This window comes from Colius striatus, chromosome W, assembly GCF_028858725.1.
Source record: "Colius striatus isolate bColStr4 chromosome W, bColStr4.1.hap1, whole genome shotgun sequence".
NCBI classification, from domain to species: Eukaryota; Metazoa; Chordata; class Aves; order Coliiformes; family Coliidae; genus Colius; species Colius striatus.
Genome location: NC_084789.1, coordinates 5,302,707 through 5,325,353, shown reverse-complemented (window position 1 = coordinate 5,325,353; position 22,647 = coordinate 5,302,707). Strand labels below are relative to the sequence as shown.

Genomic DNA, 22,647 nt, shown 5'->3' with positions numbered 1-22,647 from the left:
TATTCTTCTTTGAAACTATGGCCGGAAGAGGTCATGTCCCGAGAGAGGGACCCTTTATCACTATGGCCGGAGCAGGCCGTGTCCCAAGGAAGGGACCCAATATCCACAGTTGTAACTGTGAGAAGGAACCCATGACAAAGCAGCTCATTAAACTTATGCCCAGAAGACGCCATGTCCTGAGGAAGGTACTGCAGAAACTGCAACCATGGAGAAGAATCCATGCCAGAGATATTCACTAAAGACTGTGTCCCACGTGAGGGATAATGTATCAGCAGAAGCCGCAGCTGCTGGGAAGAACCCACACCAGAAAAGTTCATTAAGGACTGTGTCCGTGGGAGGGACCCCGTACCAGAGCAGGGGAAGAATTCCAGGAGTTGTCCTCATCTGAGAAGAAAGAGGCGGCAGAGCCCATCTGTGAGAGACTGACTACATCCCCCATTCCCTGTCCCCCCAAGCTGTTGAGGGGGGAGGAGGTAGAGATATCAGGAGTAGTGAGCTGGGCCCAGGAAGAAAGGAGGGATGGGGGAGGGAGATCTTCAAGTGCTGATTGTAATTTTCATCCTACTCCCTTTTTGCTTTTATTCCGTTCTGTTTCTTTTAGGTAGTAAAATAAACTTTCCTACTTTCCTCTCTAAGTCGAGTACTGGAGTCTGTTTTGCCCAGAGCCATAATTGGTAGCGAGCCCTCCCTGCCCTTGTCTTAATCCACAACAACCTTGGTTATCTTTTTCCTCCCATTTTTCTGGGGCCTCTGCCATCCTAACGAGGGTGGGGGTGAATGGGGGCACCGAGTGAGAGACTGTTGTGGTGCTGCTGTGCTAGCTGGGCCAAACCATGATGAAGTGCTTAACAAGTTCTTGGCTAGTTAGTGTGTTGTTAGGTTATTGACTAAAATAATCTTGTATCTGCAACATTGGTGCCTTGCAACCAGGATTACCTTAACCAGCAATGGTTCCAAAAGATTGGCCTTTATTAACAATGGATCTAAAAGATCTTTCTTTACAATCCCCTTACATGAAAAAGACAGTGATAAATTTGCTTTTACAGGACCCTCTATTAATAAACAGGAAGCAATAAAACCAGGGAAGTTAGGGACAGTAATATGACATTTTTCAAGTACATCAGCAGCAGAAGGATGACGAGAGGGAATGTGGGCCCGCTGCCAAACACAGAGGGCACCCTGGTGACGGAGCATGCAGAGAAGGTCGAACTACTGAATGTCTTCTTTGCTTCAGTCTTTACAACCAAGACTGGCCCTCGGGAAGCCCTGTCCAGCAAGGATAATAGGATGGCCAGGACAGCAGAGGACTTGCCCTGGGTGGAAGAGGAAGAGGTTAAAGAATTATTGGCCAAGCTTAAGGCTCATAACTCAATGGGTCCTGATGGGATGCATCCTAGAGTGCTGAGGAAGCTAGCAGATGTGATTGCTAAGCCTCTCTCCATCATTTTTGAACAATCATGGAGGACAGGCAAGGTGCCTGAGGACTGGAGAAAGGCCAATGTCACGCCAGCATTCAAAAAGGGCAGGAAGGACGACCTGGGAAACTACAGGCCGGTCAGCTTCACCTCCATCCCTGGAAAGGTGATGGAACAACACATCCTGAATGTTATCACTGAACATATGAAGGAAAAGATGGTTATCGGGGAGAGTCAACATGTTTCACCAACCTGATAGACTTCTATGAGTGCATAACCACATGGCTAGATGAGGGGAGAGCAGCAGATGCCATCTACCTTGACTTCAGCAAGGCTTTTGACACTGTCTCCCATAACATCCTCATAGGAAAACTCAGGCAATGTGGCTTGGATGAGTGGACAGTGAGGTGGATCAAGAGCTGGCTGATCGAGGGTGGTGATCAATAGCAGGGAATTGAGATGGAGGCTTGTAGCCAGTGAAGTTTCCCAGGGATCGGTTCTGGGTTTTGTTCAACATGTTCATCAACGACCTGGATGAGGGGACAGAGTGTACCCTCAGCAAGTTCACTGATGACACCAAACTGGGAGGACTGGCTGATTCCCCAGAAGGCTGTGCTGCCATTCAGCAGGATCTCGAACAGCTTGAGAGTTGGGCAGAGAGGAACCTCATGAGGTTCAACAAGGACAAGTGCAGTCCTGCATCTGGGAAGGAACAACCCCCTGCACCTGTGGAGAAAAAATGAGGGAGCATGGACATGGATCCCGGGGTATAATGTTAGGCCTGATTGGGCAAGGCAGTCTGAGTTCTAGTTATATGAATTTAATGCACAATCAAGACCAGAGTCAGAGCCATGGTTAAAGTAGTTGCTGTCACATAGTCAGCGAAGACAGCAGGCCGCTTTCCGTTCCCTCAAGGTCGGGCTGTTTTCAGCTAACGAGCTAACAGCTCAAGGTGGAAAACAACTTCGGAGAAAAACAAGATGGGAAAATGTGAGGGAGCTTGCTTATCGCAGAAACCGCAAGTAGGATGAACATGAGAATGTAATCTATTAGCTGCTGTTGCTGAGCTAGCTTTGAAGCTGCTGTGTATATAAGTTAGAGCCTGCTCTCAATAAAGAAGAAGATTTCTGCTATCACTCACATTGAGTAGGACTGATTTCTTCCCACCCAGCTGAAAATCGGACCCTGGGTTGATCGCCGCATGAAGTAGGCTTGGAGTTGGTTTTTCAGGCTTCGAGCCTGGGTTTTTCAGGCTTAGAGTCTGGTTTCAGGCTTCGAGCCTGGTTTGCAGACTTCAAGTCTGGATTTTCAGGCCAAGAGCCGAAAACTTCGCGGCATGCACCAGTACAGGCTAGGGGTCAAACTGCTGAAGAGCAGCTCTGCAGAGAGAGACTTGGGAGTACTGACTGATAATAACCTAAATATGAGCCAGCAATGTGCCCTCATGGCCAAGAAGGCCAATGGTATCCTGGGATGCATCAAGAAGAGTGTAGCCAGCAGGTCAAGGGAGGTTCTTCTCCCTCTCTACTCTGCCCTGGCGAGGCCTCATCTGGAGTACTGTGTCCAGTTCTGGGCTCCTCAGCTCAAGAGGGACAGGGAACTGCTGGAGAGAGTCCAGCGCAGGGCCACCAAGATGATCAGGGGAATGGAGTATCTTCCTTATGAGGAAAGGCTGCAGGAACTGGGGCTGTTTAGTCTAGAGAAGAGGAGGTTGGGACCTCCCTTTTTTCTATTGTAGCTAACAACAGGACAAGAGATAATGGGATGAAGCTGGAACACAAAAAGTTCCACTTAAATATAAGAAAAAAACTATTTCAGTGTGAGGGTGACGGAGCAGTGGAACAGGCTGCTCAGGGGAGTTGTGGGGTCTCCTTCCTTGGAGGTCTTCAAGACCCGCCTGGACATGTTCCTATGCGACCTGATCTAGGTGAACCTGCTTCTGCAAGGGGGTTGGACTAGATGATCTCTGAAGGTCCCTTCCAACCCCTACCATTCTATGATTCTTTGATTTTGAGGGAATGTGCTGCTTGAACCTATCAGACCACTGTGAATCTATACACAAAAGTATCCAAGTATTAAAAGAACAAATCAGAAAATTAAAGAAAAATACTAGATTTTTTTGGACTAGATGGACTGCTTAACAAATGGGGATTTTCTGGATGGGCATTATCATTAATTAAGATGGGTTTGTTAATCTTGGGATTTTTTATCTGTTTTTACTAGTAATTCCATGTTTGCTCTCTTTCCTGCAAAGGGCCCTGCAGAAGATGGTCATCACAGGTTTTCTTGTAGAAACAAAAATGGGGGAATTGTAGGAAAGGTTTTTGCTGTGGGCAGCTTTAGCCTTGAGGCACAGCTTTCCCCTTGAAGTGCACAGATACACAGCCTTGAGAAATGAGTGAACAGCCCTGAGAAACAAGTGATAAGATGAAGAACTGAGGCACAAAAATAGGATGTGAGGAGCATACCAAAGCAGCAGCAAGAGCAGTGCATGAACTATGTAGCTTAAGCAATTAAAGAGCAGGTGCTGCATGCACAGCGTGTGAACAGGATGGAGCAGCCAATTAAGCTTTGCGTGATTGCATGTACATGACTAACAATCATATATATAGTAGAAAGTGAACAATAAATGGCTTTGTATCAATCATATTGGTTGCGCTGTTGTCCATTCGTGCCCCTGCATGAGCACCGTGTGCTTCCCAGCAAGAGGTGTTTTAAGAGTCAGTTTTATTTCTCATTTTCCCTACTCTATTGATCTTTAATAAATTAAACCATTTCTCCCCAGTCTCTGAGTGATCTCACAAACCTCTTGTTATATTTCTCTCTCCCCTGTCCAGTTTAGGAGGGGAGTGATAGAACAACTTGGTGGGCATCTGGCACCCAGACAGGGCTTAACCACACCACCTTATAAGTTGACTGCATATGCTTACCTTTATGAATTAAGAGTCCCAGCACAGCTCTTGCTCTACTTTTTGTCATGTTCACAGCTCTTAGAGATGAAGATATTACTCCAAAATTTTGGCTTGCTTATTTGATGCCCAACATTTTAAAAGAGCAGCTATGGTTACCTGCCCTGCACAGTGGAAGGGACAGTGTTTTCAGCAGTGCTTACAAGGTAAGAACACATGCTCATTCAGCTGTACGCCTGCAATGAATCTTCATTTCAAAGCCATGACCTCAGTTTTGGAGTCACTTTCTCAGGCATTTTATTCCTTTCTCATTCTGAGGTGATTACAGACCCTGAGAAGTTTCCATTTTTCAGATTTAGAGCATGAACTTTGATGCTAGTGGTACTTGAGAAACTGATTGTTTGGGGTGAGATGCGGTTGATTGGTTTAGAGAACCCAAACCATCACAGCAAAGATTACATCTACCTTTTACCAAGTGAATTTTTGACAGATAGGGTACAATTTGTTGCAACAATATGAGCAAAATATACAAAGATGTGGAGGACAAAAACAATCAGAAACTAGCACAGCCTCTTTTTCTCGCTTCTGCTTTCCAATCTTTGTCTTCTCTACTACATGATTCACACAACAATATCTATGAGAAGTAAGAAGAGTGCACAGTGAGTATGGTTTTATTGTATTAATTATACCATGCATGCAAGCTCAGAATAATAAAACCAGGTTTTAATATTGCAAAGGGTAGGTACTTCACCAGTCTAGGAGAAAGCTGGATCTGCGATATACTGATTGGATGGGGGCTAATCTTCCCAGGATGATACAAAAACCGATTAAGCAGCAATACCAAATTCACTTCATAATAGACTGGCTCATTAAGAGAGAGCAAACAGCATTAGGCAACATCTTAGAAAAAGCTTTCTGTGATTCAGCTCATTGTAGAAGTAATGATTGTAGCAACAAGGGTATGAGATCCAGCTGTGAACACTGCAGATCACACAAGACCTGACAAAACCTGGTAGCAGTAGGAAATAATACACCTCACCAGAGGCATTTGGAGGGCATCATGCCAGTCTTTGGAATAATTAATTAACTGGTAGGAGGAAACATGGTCGCAAGAAGACCAGACCTCAGTGATGGTTCAAGGACCATGTATATAAAAAGACATGCTTTTTTAGACATACCTAAGGAAGAGCTTTTCATAGAATCATAGAAAGGTAGGGTTGGAAGGGACCTTTAGAGTCCAATCCCCCTGCAGAAGGTTAACCTAGATTAGGTCGCACAGGAACATGTCCAGGCAGGTCTTGAAGACCTCCAAGGAAGGAGACTCCACAACCCCCCTGAGCAGCCTGTTCTAGTGCTCTGTCACCCTCACAGTAAAAAAGTTTTATTCTTATATTTAAGTGGAATTTTTTGTGTTCCAGCTTCATCCCATTAGCCCTTGTCTTGTTGCTAGCTACAATGGAAAAAAGGGATGCCCCAACCTCCTGACACCCACTATTTAGATATTTGAAATATTAATAAGATCTCCCCTCAGTCTCCTCTTTTCTAGACTAAACAGCCCCGGTAGCCTTTCCTTGTATGAAAGATGTTCCAGTCCCCTGATCATCTTGGTGGCCCTGCACTGGACTCTCTCCAGCACTTCCCTATCCCTCTTGAGCTGAGGAGCCCAGAACTGGAAACAGTACTCCAGATGAGGCCTCACTAGGACAGAGTAGAGGGGAAGAAGAACCTCCCTTGACCTGTTGGGTACACTATTGGAAAAATAAACGATTCTAAATAGAAATCCAAAATTGCTGAAATGGTTTGGGTTTCAATCTTTTTAAAGAGTGCACTGGTTTAGCAGATAGGACAAAGCAGGAATTATCACTTCTATTCCTTACTAAGCATCTGGACATCTGAGACACTTCACAATTGCATTAAGGTCTTGGGATGCAAGTCAGGACCAGAACACATCTTCCCAGGAGGAGGTAACAATGGACTTCCTGCATTCATTTTCTTTACCATGAAGTCAATAGTTTTATGACAATCTTCTCCCCAGGGCCTCTCTACAGGTTTTGTTACCACTTTAGATATTTATAGTTCAGAAGTCTAAGAACAATTGTAAGAAGCAACTTATTTTTAAATAAAATTCTGATTTCTTATAATTCAAATTCCACAAACATGTTAAAGAGTTTTTAGTTGGATTTTTTTTTTTTAAAGACAGAATTGCACCATTTTAAACCACTGCAACAGAATATAAAGCAATAGTCTCTTGTATCATGCTCCTGTTGCTCCTCTTCAGGAAAGAAAGGCACAATTTTTCAAGGAAAATAATGAATGGAAATATCAAACTAAGACCTTCTGCTTTTATTAAGCAAAGTAAATTTTGCATGTAGCATAACTCCTTTAGCTCATCCACAGATTTTACATGGAAAACCTAAACTCTTCATAACTTAACCATGACACATTGCCACAATGCAATTCATAACTCCTCAGTAAAGTAAATTACAGCTATAGTTTTTAAGGTGAAAGTCTTAAGTGAAAGTCTTAGTGAAACTAAGACACTAAGTTAACATTTAACTTCCAAACCTAGATTTATTTATAAGTTATTTATTCTAAATTCTAAATTAAACACTGAATAATTATAGATGAAAAGTAGTTCCAGTGAAGAAAATAAAGAACTTTAGCTTTCAAACATTTTAAATTAAGAAATATGCTAGATGTCATGTTAGTGGCAAGAGTCTCCTGTAAGCGATAAGGAGTTTTATTCAGCTAAAATGTGCAAAGAAATAAAATCTCAAAGTGAGAGAAATATCACCAGTTCATGTTGGACACAAGGGAATAAAATCCTTATGAAGGAATTCCTTTAATCTGTTTTCTTGTCAGAAACTTCTATGGATCTCTTTGCAGCAATTCCATTTGCAATGTCGTTGCTTTCAAACTAAAAGACAGTATAATTAATTGGATGTTAAAAAAGGACTTCACACCTAGAACAGGAACAGTCGCTGATGAAAATGGCTTTTAGAAGTAAAGCAAGTTAAGATCTATAAAGAAATCTGCAGGGAGAACCGAAGTGGTGGTGTCTCTTTAGATTTACACATAATTATTGCATCGGGGGGAACGAGAGCAGAGATAACAGACATAAATCTTTGCATTTTGTTAGAAGAGATAAATAATAAATGCAAGATTTACACACACTAAACATTTTCCCTCATTATGAGTGGCAGAGCTGGCTTAAAAAGTGGAGTTTTAATTCTTCATCATGTTTCTGGACCATAAGATGTCTTGAAGCAACTATTTCTAGCAGTCTCAGTACTAGTAACTCCCTTTCAGAAGAAAATAGCTACAAAAACATCTGTAAAAATACCCAACTAATTCCTCTTTCTAGTGCCCACCCCAAACTATTGCTGGTTGCTTTATCTGGAGTTTCTCTGGTTAGCTAAACATATTCATCTTACTTCATCAATTCCAAATTCATTCTCCTCATCTCTTTTCATGGCTGAAGGTGTCCATGGATTTCCAGTGCTGCCTCCTTGCACTTGTTTCATGGCTGTTGGTTCTTACACGGCTTTCTTGGGCCATACAGGCTTGATAAAAGGTGCAATAACAGGATAGATATACAGTTCAAAGAATTTCTTGTAGACCCAGAGGAGAACAGGAATGACAATACAAGGAATGCACACCATGGCTTCCTCTTGTGCTGTGACAAAGCTGGTACGGAAAAAAACCAGCATCAACTTAGGATGAGAGAGTATGCCACAAGCTAAGAAAACAGACTTAAATAATGAATAAAGGCTGTAGTTGATACTCAAACATAAAAAATTTCTTATAGATTAACTGTTTAAGTTTCAAAAACACCCTATGTTCCAATATTATACAGTCCTAAACAACAAGGAAAACATTCTTGACTTTTTAAGACAAAAAAGGAGTAGAGTTTATTATTAATTCATCAGTATGACAGCTGGAAAATAGAAAAACAAATTCAGAAAAGTAAACTTTTTGCTTAAACCATTCAAAACCAGTTCAGCAGCAAGCTACGGATATCAGCCCAATTCTTACAACAGAGGTTCCAAAAAGTTTCTTTTTCTTTAAGTTTTAATTTAAGGTGAAATTTAATGGCAGGACTCCAATCCCTCTAATAGTTTGCAACAACTGAAAGGCAGGTCAGTGAGAGAGGGGAAGAGAATCACAGAATAATTTAGGTTGGAAAAGCCCTTTAAGCAAATCAAGTCCAACCGCAAACTCAGCACTGTCATGGCCACCACTAAAACATGTCCCTCAGCCCCACTGCTACACAGCTTTGGAATCCCTCCAGGGATGGAGACTCCACCACTGCCCTGGGCAGCCTGTGCCAGGGCTTGAGAGCCCTTTCAGGGAAGAAATTGTTCCCAATCTCCAATCTAAACCTCCCCTGGCACAACTTGAGGCCATTTCCTCTTGTCCTGTCACTTGTAGCTAGCTTGGGAGCAGAGACCAACACCTCTACCAGCCACAATCTCTTATCAGGGAGTTGCAGAGAGCAAGGTCTCCCCTCAGCCTCCTTTTTTCCAGGCTGAACAACCACTCCCCAGCAGACTTGTGCTCCAGACCCTTCCCCAGCTCCAGTGCCCATCTCTGGACTCGCACCAGCCCCTCAATGTCTCACTCTTGGAGTGAGAGGCCCAACACCAAACACAGCACTCAAGGCGTAGCCTCACCAGTATCGGCACATAATCACTTCCCTGGTCCTGCTGGCCACAAAATTTCTGATACAAGCCAGGATGCCCTTGATCTTCTTGGCCACCTGGGCACACTGATGGCTCATATTCAACTGCTGTCAATCAACATCCACAGGTCCTTTTCCTCCAGGCAGCTTTCCAGACACTCTTGCCCACCCCATAGTTACCTGGGGTTGTTGTGACCCAATGGCAGGTACACAGATAAATTCCTAGTCAGGATTTGAGAAAAGGAGATTATGGGTTCGTTCCTCCTGCGCAGGAGGAATTACCTGATCCCACATCAATTCTATACAATTGGCCAAACTATTAGAAAAATAATCCTTCCCTCTCTCCCCAAACCAGAAAGAAGTCTTCAAAAATGGCAGTGATGAAACAGAGCAGAAAAGCAAAAGCCAGGGGCAGAAAGGTACAACTGGAGAAGGAACGATAAGCAATATTTTAGATCCGCTCTGCTGCACAGCACAGTTTTGCCCTTCACATTCTTCCTTTCTAGGCTGTCAACATCTGAATTCTTCAATTAAGAAGCAAATCAGAAGCTTTGCATTATGGAGAATGAAGAGGCAGATGTGTCCATTTGGGATCAAATTCACTTTTTTTTTTTTTTGTTAGCTATCCTAAAGATTTTTAGGCCCTGTGGAACAATAGAATATCAATTTCCAATTGACCAAATGTAATTTTGGCTACTTCTAATATAATTTCATGGGATCTGAAGTCAGAGAGGAATCTTAAATTGAGATAAGGCAACCCATTAATGCTGTCCAAAAGGGCAATTCAGCTACTCTCTCTACCAGAACTTCCTAGATACTAAATTTCCAGCCAGATGTTGTGGATTTATGTTAGTTAAAGAATGTGCTGGGAAGAAACACCTCACGCTCATTCTGAGGAACTGTGGATATCTCTGCAGCTATTTCACATCAAGATTCCAGACTAAAATTAAGTCATACATCTATCTGCCAGATGCAAAAGCAAGCCACTGGAAGCATAAAACCAATCCTAATATATTGAAATACCACTCACAAGTTTCTTCTGAGATTTAGTGATCCTCTGTTGTCTGGTTAGCTAGCAATGAATTTTTACAGAAGAAAAAGGATAAAATAGCAAATGGTCCAATTTTAATAGCCATCTTATTTCTTTGTGATATCAGCTTCTGTTTCTCTCTGTAAGTCACCATTCAGCAGAGAGAACATACATGACTGCAAATTTAAGTACATTTAGTCAGTTTACCATGTTTAACTTGGTCATTAGTCAACTGTTATTACAGAAACAGAAAGATAAAGACTATGCAGACAAAAGGGCTTTTTTTTTTCTCCACTAAAGAATGATCTAGGCTAGAAGGGGTAGTTTATGTAATAAAATCCAGTTCTGCTTCTCTACAGGACAATGTTCAGGCTACAACATTCACCAGAAAGCAGGCCAACCTTCCCAGTTTATGGTAAATAGTAAGCACGGTGACATTTACCCCTCCCGTTGAAGGATGGAGGGCAAAGATTTTCCACACCTCACCCTGAGCTGTTAAATTTCAGGGTTCACCCCGTCCGCTCCCGGTCAACGGAGTGGCTCTGACCCCAGAAAAGGGCAACAAATGGCGAGGCAAAGCCGACCCCCGCGGAAGTCTGCAGCCGGGCAGCCGCGTCCAGTTCCTGGAGGTGGAGGGCCAGTAGAGCACGTAGGGATCCTCGGGGGAGCAGCCCTGCCTACAGCGCTCGCTCCAAGTCGCCCTCACCTCAGGCAGCAGCGACCCAGCACTGTTCCCAGCTGCCACAGCTTCCTTCCGCGCCGCACTGGAAGCGGACCCTAACTTCCGGCTGACGCGCACTGCAGCCTCCCGCCAATGGACGAAGGCGGTGGGCGCGTCACGTGGCCCACGCCCTGCCTTGTGCTCCCCCCGAGCTCTGGCCGCCGCCGCCGCCCGGGACAGATGGAGGGACTGAGCCTCAGCAGGCCCGAGGGCACGGAACCGCTCTAGGATAGTGTCTGGGCCAGGACAGGGTGACGAGGAAAAGGTGTTTTGCATAATCTTGTTTTATATACGAATAATACTGGTAAAATATCACCTTCCCCCCACTGCAGAAACATGTCTGCCCCTGGCAGCCCTCACACCAAGGTCTGGAAAGGCAAATAGCTTTGCAGGAAAAGCCTTGAAAGAACAAAGCAGCAGACACAATAAATCATTAACTTCTTAATTTTATTTCTGTACATCCGTTGTGTCAGATTTACTCCCGAGCCATCAGCTTCTGCTTCTTCAGCTTCTTTTGGGATATCTGAAAAACAAACACAGGAATGAGGAAACAACAACAGACTACACCTCCCCATCACACCTTAGGAAGAAGTAAATAGTTATTTTGGAAGAAATACCGAGAATTGTTAGAAATTTCCTCACCTGTCTACAAAATTACTTCCTAATCACACTTGCACCTAAATGTCCTTTCATAAGTGTCCTTCCACCTTGTTTCCAGTACTATTTAAATGTCATTGCAAGACATTGCATGTGGCACTCACATAGGGGAGTGCTGCAACTGTTCTAGGGAAGAAAAGAACAAACCATCATGCAATGGCAAGTTTGCGAATAAAACCACACTAGGTGGGAGTGTTGATCTGTGTGAGGGCAGAGAGGCTCTACAGAGGAATGTGACCAGGGTGGATGGATGGGCCAAGGCCAGGTCCTGCCCTTGGGCCACAATCTCAGGCCATGCCACAGGCTTGGGGCAGTGGCTGGAAAACTGTCCGGAAGGGCCTGGGGGGTTTGGTCAACAGCAGTGGAACATGAGGTAGCAGTGTGTCCAGGTGGCCAAGGGCATCCTGGCTTTAGTCCCCATCCCTGGAGGGATTCCAAATCCACATAGCTGTAGTGTGGAGGGACATGGTTTAGTGGTGGCCGTGGTAGTGCTAGGTTAGCATTTGGACTTGAGGATTTAAGGGTCTTTTCCAACCTAAACTGTTCTATAAGCTGCCAAGAACTACTTTCCCAAGTTCACAGTATTATGCTTACAATAAATATTGAGATTGCTCAGAAATTGCTTTTTTTTTAAATGAGTATTCTAAAGGTGTCCTAAGATTGCCATCACAGCAATCTCCCTTCCTGAAAATCCCTGAGCACTAACATTTGGGTCTCTTAACAGTAACACTGAAGAGGACTGAGGACACAGCACTCGGTACCTTTTTTTTTTGAGCAACTTCTTCCTCTGGCTTGGGAACGACTTGCTCCTTCTCAGTGAGGATCATCTCAATGTGGCAAGGGGAACTCATGTAGGGGTTGATCCGCCCATGCGCTCTGTAGGTACGCCTGCGCATTTTGGGAGCCTTGTTGACTTGGATGTGTTCGATGACCAGAGAATCCACATCAAGACCCTGGGGCAAGGGGCATAGATACAATTTGTGACTTGTCAAATAATCTCCATGGCAAAACCATGAATAACCAAACATCCACACCACACACCTCACCCCAACAAATAAAACAGGATAACTTGGCAATGTCACAGAACCAAGGATTTACCCGCTGAAGTCAGAAAAGCACCAACCACCCTTCTACACATCACAACAAATGTCCAAAGGTCTCCTAAGATTGTCATTGCTGCCATCAGTCACCAAATTGGGTGCAGAGTATATTTGAAAGATTCAAGTCAACCAAGAGTCCACTGATTTTGCTTTGTGTTGTAGATATTAAGAAACCTAAATTACACTTAATGTATGGTTATTGACTGTGGAGAAGTGCTGTGTCCAGTGTTGGGCCCCTCACTCCAAGAAGGACATTGAGGTGCTGGAGCATGTCCAAAGATGGGTACTGGAGCCGGTGAAGGGTCTGGAGCTGGGGAGCAGCTGAGGGAGCTAGGGGTGTTCAGCCTGGAGAAAAGGAGGCTGAGGAGAGACCTTCTCATTCTCTGCAACTCCCTGACAGGAGGTTATGGCTGGGGGATGGGGAGGAGGGGGGAGTGTCAGTCTCTGCTCTTAAACTACAAGCAACAGGACAAGAGGAAACAGACTCAAATTGTGCCAGAAGAGAGCGAGATTGGACATTGGGAACAATTTCTTTCCCAAAAGGGTTGCAAGCCCTGGCACAGGCTGCCCAGGGCAATGGTGGAACCCCCATCCCTGAAGGGATTCCCAAGCCATGGAACTGTGGGGCCATGGCAGTGCTAGGGGAATGGTTGGACTCAATGACCTTAAAGGGCTTTTCCAACCTAAACAATTCCATGATTCTGTGAAACTGGCTACCTGTGAAAATTCATTACTCACATTAAAGACTGAAAAATGCACATAGCATAATTCAAAAAAAAAAGTACACTAAATGACTTCATACAATTCAGTTCCACCTATGAAACAGGCTGATCTGGCTGTCCATCTCAGAGACACCAAGGTCAAGAGTTCCGACACATAGGACGTCATGAGCACTTGGCACACCTACGTGGCCTACCTTGAGCTCAGCGTTGCTCTCTGCATTTTTGAGCATGTGCAGCAAGAACTCTGCACTTTTCTTGGGCCACCGTCCCTGAGTCCAGTCCCACTGCTTGGCCTGAAAGAAGAGTTCCATTTGTGCCCTGGTATAACAAAACTTGTCCTTTAAACATGTTAATTTGCTGTAACATCCCATTTTGTTACAATTGTATCCCAAAATAATTCCATATGATCAATTTCTTGACACTGCAAGTAGATGCAATGCCTGCTGTACTGGAATTAAGAGCAACTCTTACATTTTAATACAAAATTATCATGAACAATGCCAGGCCATTTTTCACGCGATCTCAGCATTATCTTTCTCTGTTTACTGAAGTGGCCTTCCCAAGTTTTCCTCTCAGACCTCACCTGTGCACATCGCCCGATTCCCCCGTTGTAGCGACGGAAGGGAACACATTGCTTCTTCAGGGTGACATCCTTCAGGTACTTGGTGGCCTTGCGGATGTGCATGCCCTTGATGGCCTGGGCGGTCTCACGAGTGTTCTAGCAAGACAGAGCACAGCAAAGTTCTTAACACACCTTTCCAAGTTACAAAGCAAGAAAAAGCACTCCCATCCCTTTCCTGCATCCTATTCTTTTTGCTGCAAACTCAGTTTTAAAAGAAATCTTCATACATAGAGAGAAAAAATAAAGAATGAAGAATAATTATCAATGTTTTTTCTTTTGCTACCTACTTTTACAACCCTTGGTATGACTTCCAATATTGAATTTGCAGCTGACATATCCTTATTGCTTTTTACCTAATGGCTAGATCTTTCCAACCAGTAAAATTATAATTTGCATATTTATACTTTTTATAGCTCCTTGTTGCCTATTAATCCATAAAAGCAGGAGTCTAAAGGAAAAAATCCTACTAAAATATCAAATATGGCACCTCATGAAAAGTGATAAAAAACCCAAGCATGACAGTCAAGCTACTAGCAATTATTATTGAATATAATTGAGTTCCCTGTCAGGGAATTATCAAAGAGAAAAGGCCCCAAAAGAAAAAAAACCCACAAAGATAAAGTATCAGTGCTTAAGATAGCATCCTAAATGCCAAAATCAGCAAGTAAGTATAATCCTACCTCATCACAATAAAAGAGCAAACCAAAATAAATCACATCTTTTTTCATCTGCACTATGTAACACCAAACAGAAAAGCAGCTGCTCAGCTTTGGATTTGTAGTTAACTCAAATATGTTCCATATTTATTGACACACCTAAACCTTTTCCAGAGGAACCTATATTCTCATGTGTAGCCTTCAGGCCAAACACTGCAAGCCTCCCCCATCACACTTCTTGACCAGTGGCCTGATCAGATGAATCCCAGAATGGTATGGGTTAGAAGGGACCTTAAGGCTCATCTGGTTCCAACCCCCCTATCACGGGCAGCGACACCTTCCACTAGCCCAGGTTGCTCCCAGCCCCATCTGACCTGCCCTTGTACACTTCCAGGAATGGGGCAGCCACAGCATCTCTGGGCAGCCTGTGCCAAGGCCTCACAGGGAACAACTTCTTCCCGAAATTTTCTTTCCAAACAACCAAAAAGGCAGAAATGAAATCAATTTCTCATCTGTCACTAGCCTAAATAGTCCTCCTAAACTCACTGCAACTGTTTTCCTACTGTATTTTATTATCTGTTAGTCAGGAAAACTCTTTAAAATGCACCATCTTATTTTTTATGAAAACTATGGATGAAAACCATGGATAAAAACCATTACAAGCAGCTAAAGCAAACACAGACCATAACCAACACTGCCACACTTAAGTAACTAATGATACATGAGAATAATAGACGCTTTCTTAAAAAAAAAAAAAATCCCCAAAGACACATAAATTTGCATTTTCTACTCTGCATACACAACATACCTTGAAATGCACTCGAAGGTTGGATCCCCGTGACTTGCATGCTGCAGAGAAAAGAAGTTCAACTTTTAGAATTAAAATCTCAGTGGCTCTAGTGAAGTACTATGTGACCGTTCAAGAAAAACGACTCACATTTTGTGGGGTTCTCTGGATCCAGAGAGTAGCGCACCATTTTTGAAGCTCAACTGCAAACAAAAAAGCAATTAAAAAAAAAAAGCACCATATTAAATTTTTAACACAGATATACAGAACACGGGGTGTTAACCTTATTGCCAATACCTAAATGAAGAAGCTGCTCAGAAATAAAGCTTTCTTTTCACAATTAAATCCAAAGGTATCCTAAGAAAGTCATCACTGCAGCCACGGCCTCTCCCTAGTGCCACCTTCCCCCTCACAACAGTCAAGCTCCGCCAAGCTCCGCCATCTCTATCCCTGACCAAAAATACCGACGGCGTCCAGCGAGGCGGACCAAATCCTCACCCCCTCATCGCCTCCTCGAGGCGCACTGGCCAGGATGGTGACGGATAGGTCACGCTCCCTAACAGCTATAACTTCCTCACCTCAGGGAAGCAACAGGGAAGAGAAAGAGCAAGGTATGCTGGGAGCGGGGAGAATTATCCACTCTCGCGAGAGCCCCTCACGGGATTTCGACTAGGGATCGTCACGAAGGTGCCGCGCCGACCGCGAGGTGAAGAGTGCTGGAGGGGCCGTCGTCAAACTCACGGCGGTGTATGGGTGCGAAGGGCCGGTGAGAGTGGCACGGACCCGTGTTGGAGCCTGAGATATGAAAATAAAATGTGCGTGCGCACTAGCCAACGGCCTCGTGTCCGTGTGCCGGAGCCTGTGTTTGCAGATACACACTTGTGCAGAGCTCCCCACAGCCCGAGTCCTACCCCTTCAAAATGGTGCCGAGTCCACTGCCCTGAGGGGTTAGTCTCTTGCTGTACAGGGAAGACGTCTGCTTTAGGCAGGGAAGCCTTACAGTAGAGCCAAAACACAATTTTATTGACCCTCAGCTCAAGGCCAGTGTTGTCTGTAGACCAGAGATTGTTGCAAATCTGCTGGGGAAGAAAAACTTATCTACACAAAAGTTAGATAAGCAGAGACGTCCTTTATTTGACAATGTGCACCGGGGACATGAGGTCATTCCCAAAGAATGTCCGAGGTATTAGAATAAAAAAATATTTATACCCAACATTCTTTTGTTCTTTATTACCATGCATAAAAGCCCGCTTATAATTGTTCATTAAATTTACCCTTTACCTTGATTGGTTATTTGTCACTTTTACACATTACATCACTCTAATTGATTGGGCCCTTATTACACAAGTTATATTCATATATATTTCAAAATCACTTGGCCAACTAACTGATTTAAGCTATGGATTATCTGGTGCTCTGGACCAGAAAGTTACAGCGGTTCAGAACAGTGAACAGCCTCTTTTTTGTATGGAACAAACTCTTTTCTTCCTCTGAAGCAATCACTCCCAACATTGTTCTTAGATGTTTTATGGCTTGCAGGTGCATGGATTTAAACAATTCCCCTCTTTATCACTCTTATTTTCATTGTGCCTGATTTTTCATGCATGTTCTTCTCTTTGGGAGTGGCTTCACCAAGGAGGCCTAGTTCTGCTTAGTTATGCTAACTTATTTATGAATTTTACTATTAGATAAAATCACTTGAATTTTTATACCTTCTATAACAAGATCAGTTGGGCAGATAGGAATCTCATGAGGTTCAACAAGGGTCTTCTGCAAATACAGTCGTTAACAAACCATACCTGTAAAGTAATCAGGTAAACCCCTTCAAGGTGTTGATGTTCTAATTACAGTACTGGACCCATCTCATCAAGTTGTTGATAATGATCTCTATCCCTCAGATAGAGAAACCTATTGCATTCTTTAAGAGAATGGCATATCTGTCCTGAGTCCATGTTTATTTTGATCAGTACCATTTTCTAACTACAAAGGACCTATATCTAGCATATACTATTTTAATCTATCTTCTATAATATTTTATCTGGTTACAGAAATCCTCCCTTTGAGACTTTTCATGCCTAAAAGCATTTTAAGTCTCATAATAATATCTTCTTCTTGATTTACACAAAGGAATAAACTGCACAGAAAAATAAGAAATTATAACAATGAAAATTTTAAAAAACCCAAACACTTGTTTGAATCAACTCAGATTGGGAAGCCAGGAGGTTAACCAAAAGAGATCTAAACCTTCTCGTTCTGAAAATTGGGAAGCTAGTTCCTTTAATTGTTGTACCTTTTTTTTTCAATTACTTATGAATTGTCTGAAAGGTTAAAGCAACGTATTCCCTCAAATTCTTCACAACCATGATTGTGTCTTAACAGTAGATAATCTATAGCAGCTTGGTTTTCTAAAGTGGCTTCTCTATGTTGGGTCATTTCAGCCCCAAGAGCCAATAAGGCCTGTGATGTACAGTTTATATTTTTCATTAAGGCACAGGCAATTCTCTTCATTGTATAATAATTCATAGCCACCCCAACCCTGGGTGTGAAGAAGGCAGAAGCAGATATTTCACTGGCACTATATAGAGTGACTTTTGGGAATCACAATCTGGAGATAACTGATTGACAGTTCTTCTTGTTCTTTTCCCATGCTGAAGGTCCTCTTTGCTTAGCAACAGAGGTGCCAACCTTCCTATAGAACATGGGCCTTCAGTCACATTAGATGGCACATAAGTATAAGCAACCCTTCCACAAATTAAAAACCATACTATAAGTAATCTAGTATGGGCCCTTGCATAGCTTTGGTTCATAGTTATATTACAGGTTCATAGTTATATTACAAGGTTTCACATGACAGCCTTTTCTGGTAATGGGGAAGGGGCTGTAAAGATGGCTCCTGTAAGTAGTTGCTCAAAACTCTCCCCAGCTCTGAGCCAATTAGATGCCCTCTCTGGGGCTGAGCCAATTAGACGCTTCCACGATCACTTTTTAAGAAGAAGCCGGAAGAGGAGGCTTCTTCCTGTTTCTTCCTTCTTCTGTCCCTTCTTCTTCTTCGGCTGGTGGTGGTGCAAGGAGTAGGAAGAGAGAACTGGTGAAGATGAGATTTGTTTGCATTTTGCTAAAGACCCCGCATTAGCGGTAGAGACTTTGATAATGGCCCCGTATCAGGGGCAGAGACTCATTTTGCTAAGAACCCTGAGCCAGGGGCAGAGATTCACTTCATTAAAAGCCCCAAGCCAGGGGCAGTGATTTTCTTAATTAAAACTATGGCCAGAAGAGGCCATGTCCTGAGAGAGGGACCCTGTATCACTATGGCTAGAGCAAGCTGTGTCCCATGGAAGGGACCCAATATTCACAGGAGCTGTAACTGTGAGGAGGAACCCACGACAAAGAAGTTCATTAAAATTATGCCCAGAAGAGGCCATCTCCTGAGGGAGAGACCCTGTATCTGCAGAAACTACAACCCTGGCAAAGAATCCACACCAGAGATATTTACTAAGGACTGCGACCCATGTGAGGGCCCCTGTATCGGCAGAAGCCACAGCTGCTGGGAAGAATCACCAAACAAGTTTGTTAAGGACTGTGTCCCAGGGGAGAGACCCTGTATCAGAGCAGGGGAAGAATGTAAGGAGTCATCCTCATCTGAGAAGAGAGAAGTGGCAGAGACCATCTACGACAGACTGACCACATTCCCCAATCCCTACCCCTCTTGAGCCATTAACGGGGGAGGAGGTAGAGATATCGGGAGCAGTGAGCTGGGCCCAGGAAGAAAGGAGGGATGGGGGAGGGAGATCTTAAAAGTGCTGGTTGTAATTTTCTCATCTTCCTACTCCCTTCTTGATTTTATTCTGTTCTGTTTCTTTTAGGTAGTAGAATAAACTTTCCCGCTTTCCTCTGTAAGTCGAGTACTGGAGTCTGTTTTGCCCAGAACCGTAATTGACAGCAAGCCCTCCCTGCCCTTGTCTTAATCCACAACAACCTTGGTTATCTTTTTCCTCCCATTTCCTTGGGGGCTCTGCCATCTTAACAAGGGTGGGGGTGAATGGGGGGCACCGAGAGAGAGACAGTCATGGTTCCTCTTTGCTAGCTGGGCCAAACCACGACACCTGCCTAGGGATATAAGGTCACTTAAAATCTGGTCTCCTTTTATATGCACCTTTCCCTATTAAATTTGCAGTGTGGGGTTTCCCATACAAAATTTCAAAAAGACTGACTTTTTCTTTTGTTCTTTGTGTTACTCTGATTCTAAGTAATGCTAGAGATAAAATTTCAACCCATTCCATCTGAGTTTCGTGGCACAATTTCCTAATTTGTTGCTTTGTTGTTTGATTCATCCTCTCTACCTTCCCACTAGATTGTGGCCTCCAAAGAGTATGTAAATCCCACTTAATTTTTAAAAATTTGGAAACCTCTTGAGTTATTTCTGCCACAAAGTGGGGCCCTCTATCTGAAGACAATCTTTTTTCTATTGTATATAGCAAGAGGACAAGGGGTAATGGGATGAAGCGGGAACACAAAAAGCTCCATTTAAACATAAGAAAAAACTGTTTTACTGTGAGGGTGAAGGAGCAGTGGAACAGGCTGCCCAGGGAGGGTGTGGAGGCTCCTTCCTTGGAGGTCTTCAAGACCCGCCTGGACACGTTCCTATGCGATCTGATCTAGGTGGACCTGCTTCTGCATGGGGGTTGGACTAGATGATCTCTAAAGATCCCTTCCAACCCCTACTATTATATGATTCTATGATTCAGATATTCCAAACCCAGGTATTATTTCTTTTAAGAGTATTTTTACCACTTTTCTGGCTTTATTGGTGTGACACGGGAAAGCTTCTGATCAGCCTGAAAAGGTATCAACAACCACCAGCAAGGTATTCATATCCCCTGCATTTTGGCAATTCTGAAAAATTATTGCCAGTGATCCCCAGATATAAAGCCTCTTTTTACCTCTCCTAGTGGAGGTCTCTCTGGATCTTAGGGTTGTTTTTTAGACAAATTTCACATCTCTTTGCAATGCTTTTGGTGATTTTCAGCATATTGATCCCTGTTGCATATGTTTTTACCATTTCCACCAGGGCTTCAGCTCCCATATGCATATTACAATGCCTCTGCTTCATAAGTTTTCTCATTACTTGCAGAGTGACTATGCTTTTTCTATTTGGAGATTTCCACCACCCCCTAGAAGTCTTTACACATTTCAGGAATTCAGTTACCCTATTTTCTTTTTCTATATATTCTGGGGCATCAATTTCTACAACCCTTTCTGGAACTAGATATGCTATATTTACTGACAAAGCAACTAATTTTGCCGTCTCATTGGCTTTTCTATTTCCCTTGATTATATTGGTTTGTCCAGATTGATGTGCTTTGCAGTGCGTCACTGCTATTTCTTTAGGCTTGTTAACCACCTCAAGCAACTTCAGGATCTCTTTGCTGTATTTTATAGCTCCCCTGTGACGATAACAGTCTTTCTCTTTCCAAATCGTAGCATGGGCATGTATTACCCCAAAAGCATACTTTGTATCAGTATAAATATTGGTTTGCTTTCCTTCTGATAATTTCAAGGCTCATGATACTGCAATCAACTGAGCTTTCTGAGCAGATGTGTTTACTGGTAGTGGGTTCACTTCTATCTTTCCCCCAAGGGTGACAACAGCATATCCAGCCTTTTGCTCCCCTTTTCTCACAAAACTGCTTCCATCTGTAAACAGTTCCCAATCAGGATTTTGTAGAGGGACGTCCTTCAGGTCTGTGCAACTGGAGTACACCTGCTCAATAGTTTGTAAACAGTCATACACCAATACTTCTCTTTCATGCAAAGGTAATAATGATGCTGGGTTCAAGGTAATGGACACTTTCATCACTACATCTTCTTGTTCAAGCAGCACCACTTGGTACTGTACCAATGTCATGGTTTGACATGATAGCCTTTTCTGGTAAGGGGCTGTAAAGATGGCTCCTGTAAGAAATTGCTCGCAACTCTCCCCAGCTCTGAGCCAGACCCACTTCTGGGGCTGAGCCAATTAGACGCCTCCACGATCACTTTTTAAGAAGAAGCCGGAAGGGGAGGTTTCTTCCTCCATCTTCTTTCCTTCTTCTGCCCCTTCTTCTTCTTCTGGCTGGTGGTGGTGCAAGGAGTAGGAACAGGGAGAGAAACAACCATGCGGACTCCAAGGTCAGTGATGAAAGAGAGGAGGAGGTGTGCTGTAGCAGAGACTCCCCTGCATTCTATGGAGAGAACTGGTGAAGATGAGATTTATTTTCATTTCTTTAAAGACCTCACATCAGCAGTAGAGACTCATTTTGATAATGAGCCCGAGCCGGGGACAGTGACTATGGCCGGAGGAGGCCGTGTCCCGTGGGAGGGACCCAACCACTTCACTGCAGACCCCGAGACAGGGGCAGTGATTTTCTTCTTTAAAACTATGGTCGGAAGAGGCCGTGTCCCGAGGAAGGGACCCAATATCCACAGCTGTAACTGTGGGGAGGAACCCACGAAAAGTAGCTCATTAAACTTATGCCCAGAAGAGGCCTTGTCCCAAGAGATGGACCCTGCAACTGCAGAAACTACAACTGTGGTGAAGAATCCACAACAGAGATATTCACCAAGGACTGCTTCCCGTGTGAGGGAACCTGTATCAGCAGAAGCCGCAGCTGTTGGGAACAACCCACACCAGAGAAGTCCGTTAAGGACTGTGTCCTGGGGGAGGAACCCCGTGTTGGAGCAGGGGAAGAATGCCAGAAGTCATCCTCATCTGAGAAGACAGAAGTGGCAGAGCCCATCTGTGAGAGATTGACCACATCCCCCATTCCCTGCCCCCCTGAGCCATTGAGGGAGGAGGAGGTAGAGATATCGGGAGCAGTGAGCTGGGCCCGGGAAGAAAGGAGGGATGGGGGAGGGAGATCTTAAAGTGCTGGTTGTAATTTTCTCATCATCCTACTCCCTTTTTGCTTTTAATCTGTTCTGTTTCTTGTAGAATAAACTTTCCTACTTTCCTCTCTAAGTTGAGTACTGGAGTCTGTTTTGCCTGGAACCATAATTGGCAGTGAGCCCTCCCTGTCCTTGTCTCAATCCACAACAACCTTGCTTATCTTTTTCCTCCCATTTCGCTGGGGCCTAACGAGGGTGGGGGTGAATGGGGGCACCAAGCGAGAGACTGTCATGGTGCTGCTGTGCTAGCTAGGCCAAACCATGACAACCATCCTGCTTGGAAATAGCCAATGGTATCCTTTCTGCTCTAGTACTGCTGCATCTGCATGTGGTACATGAACAGTGATTTTTTTTTTTGTCCCCAAGTCAATTTTTTTACTTCTTGTATTAACAGCATGGTAGCTGCCACTGCTCTCAAACATC

At 43.7% G+C, this 22,647-nt stretch overlaps 1 protein-coding gene and 2 non-coding genes across 6 annotated transcripts; all 3 read right to left on the bottom strand.

Annotated features, from left to right (window-relative positions):
* Nucleotides 1–11,186: 11,186 nt before the first annotated feature.
* On the bottom strand, nt 11,187–15,922 carry LOC133628474 (large ribosomal subunit protein uL22-like). Of its 4 annotated transcripts, none has more exons than XM_062016664.1 (7): nt 15,879–15,922; nt 15,451–15,503; nt 15,322–15,362; nt 13,819–13,953; nt 13,430–13,528; nt 12,175–12,366; nt 11,187–11,279 (listed from the first exon to the last, which is right to left on the bottom strand). In XM_062016664.1, exons 2-7 carry the CDS (start codon nt 15,488–15,490, stop codon nt 11,232–11,234), a joined length of 555 nt encoding a protein of 184 aa, XP_061872648.1. In that variant the 5' UTR covers nt 15,491–15,503; nt 15,879–15,922; the 3' UTR covers nt 11,187–11,231. The 4 variants fall into 4 exon arrangements, with proteins under 4 accessions (XP_061872648.1, XP_061872647.1, XP_061872649.1 ...); XM_062016663.1 differs by lacking the exon at nt 15,879–15,922 and adding an exon at nt 15,598–15,872; XM_062016665.1 differs by lacking the exon at nt 15,879–15,922 and adding an exon at nt 15,799–15,831.
* LOC133628690 (small nucleolar RNA SNORD58) lies at nt 12,021–12,088 on the bottom strand. The gene has a single exon (XR_009820798.1). It is a non-coding gene; the product is annotated as a small nucleolar RNA SNORD58 (small nucleolar RNA).
* LOC133628689 (small nucleolar RNA SNORD58) lies at nt 15,610–15,678 on the bottom strand. The gene has a single exon (XR_009820797.1). It is a non-coding gene; the product is annotated as a small nucleolar RNA SNORD58 (small nucleolar RNA).
* Nucleotides 15,923–22,647: the final 6,725 nt, after the last annotated feature.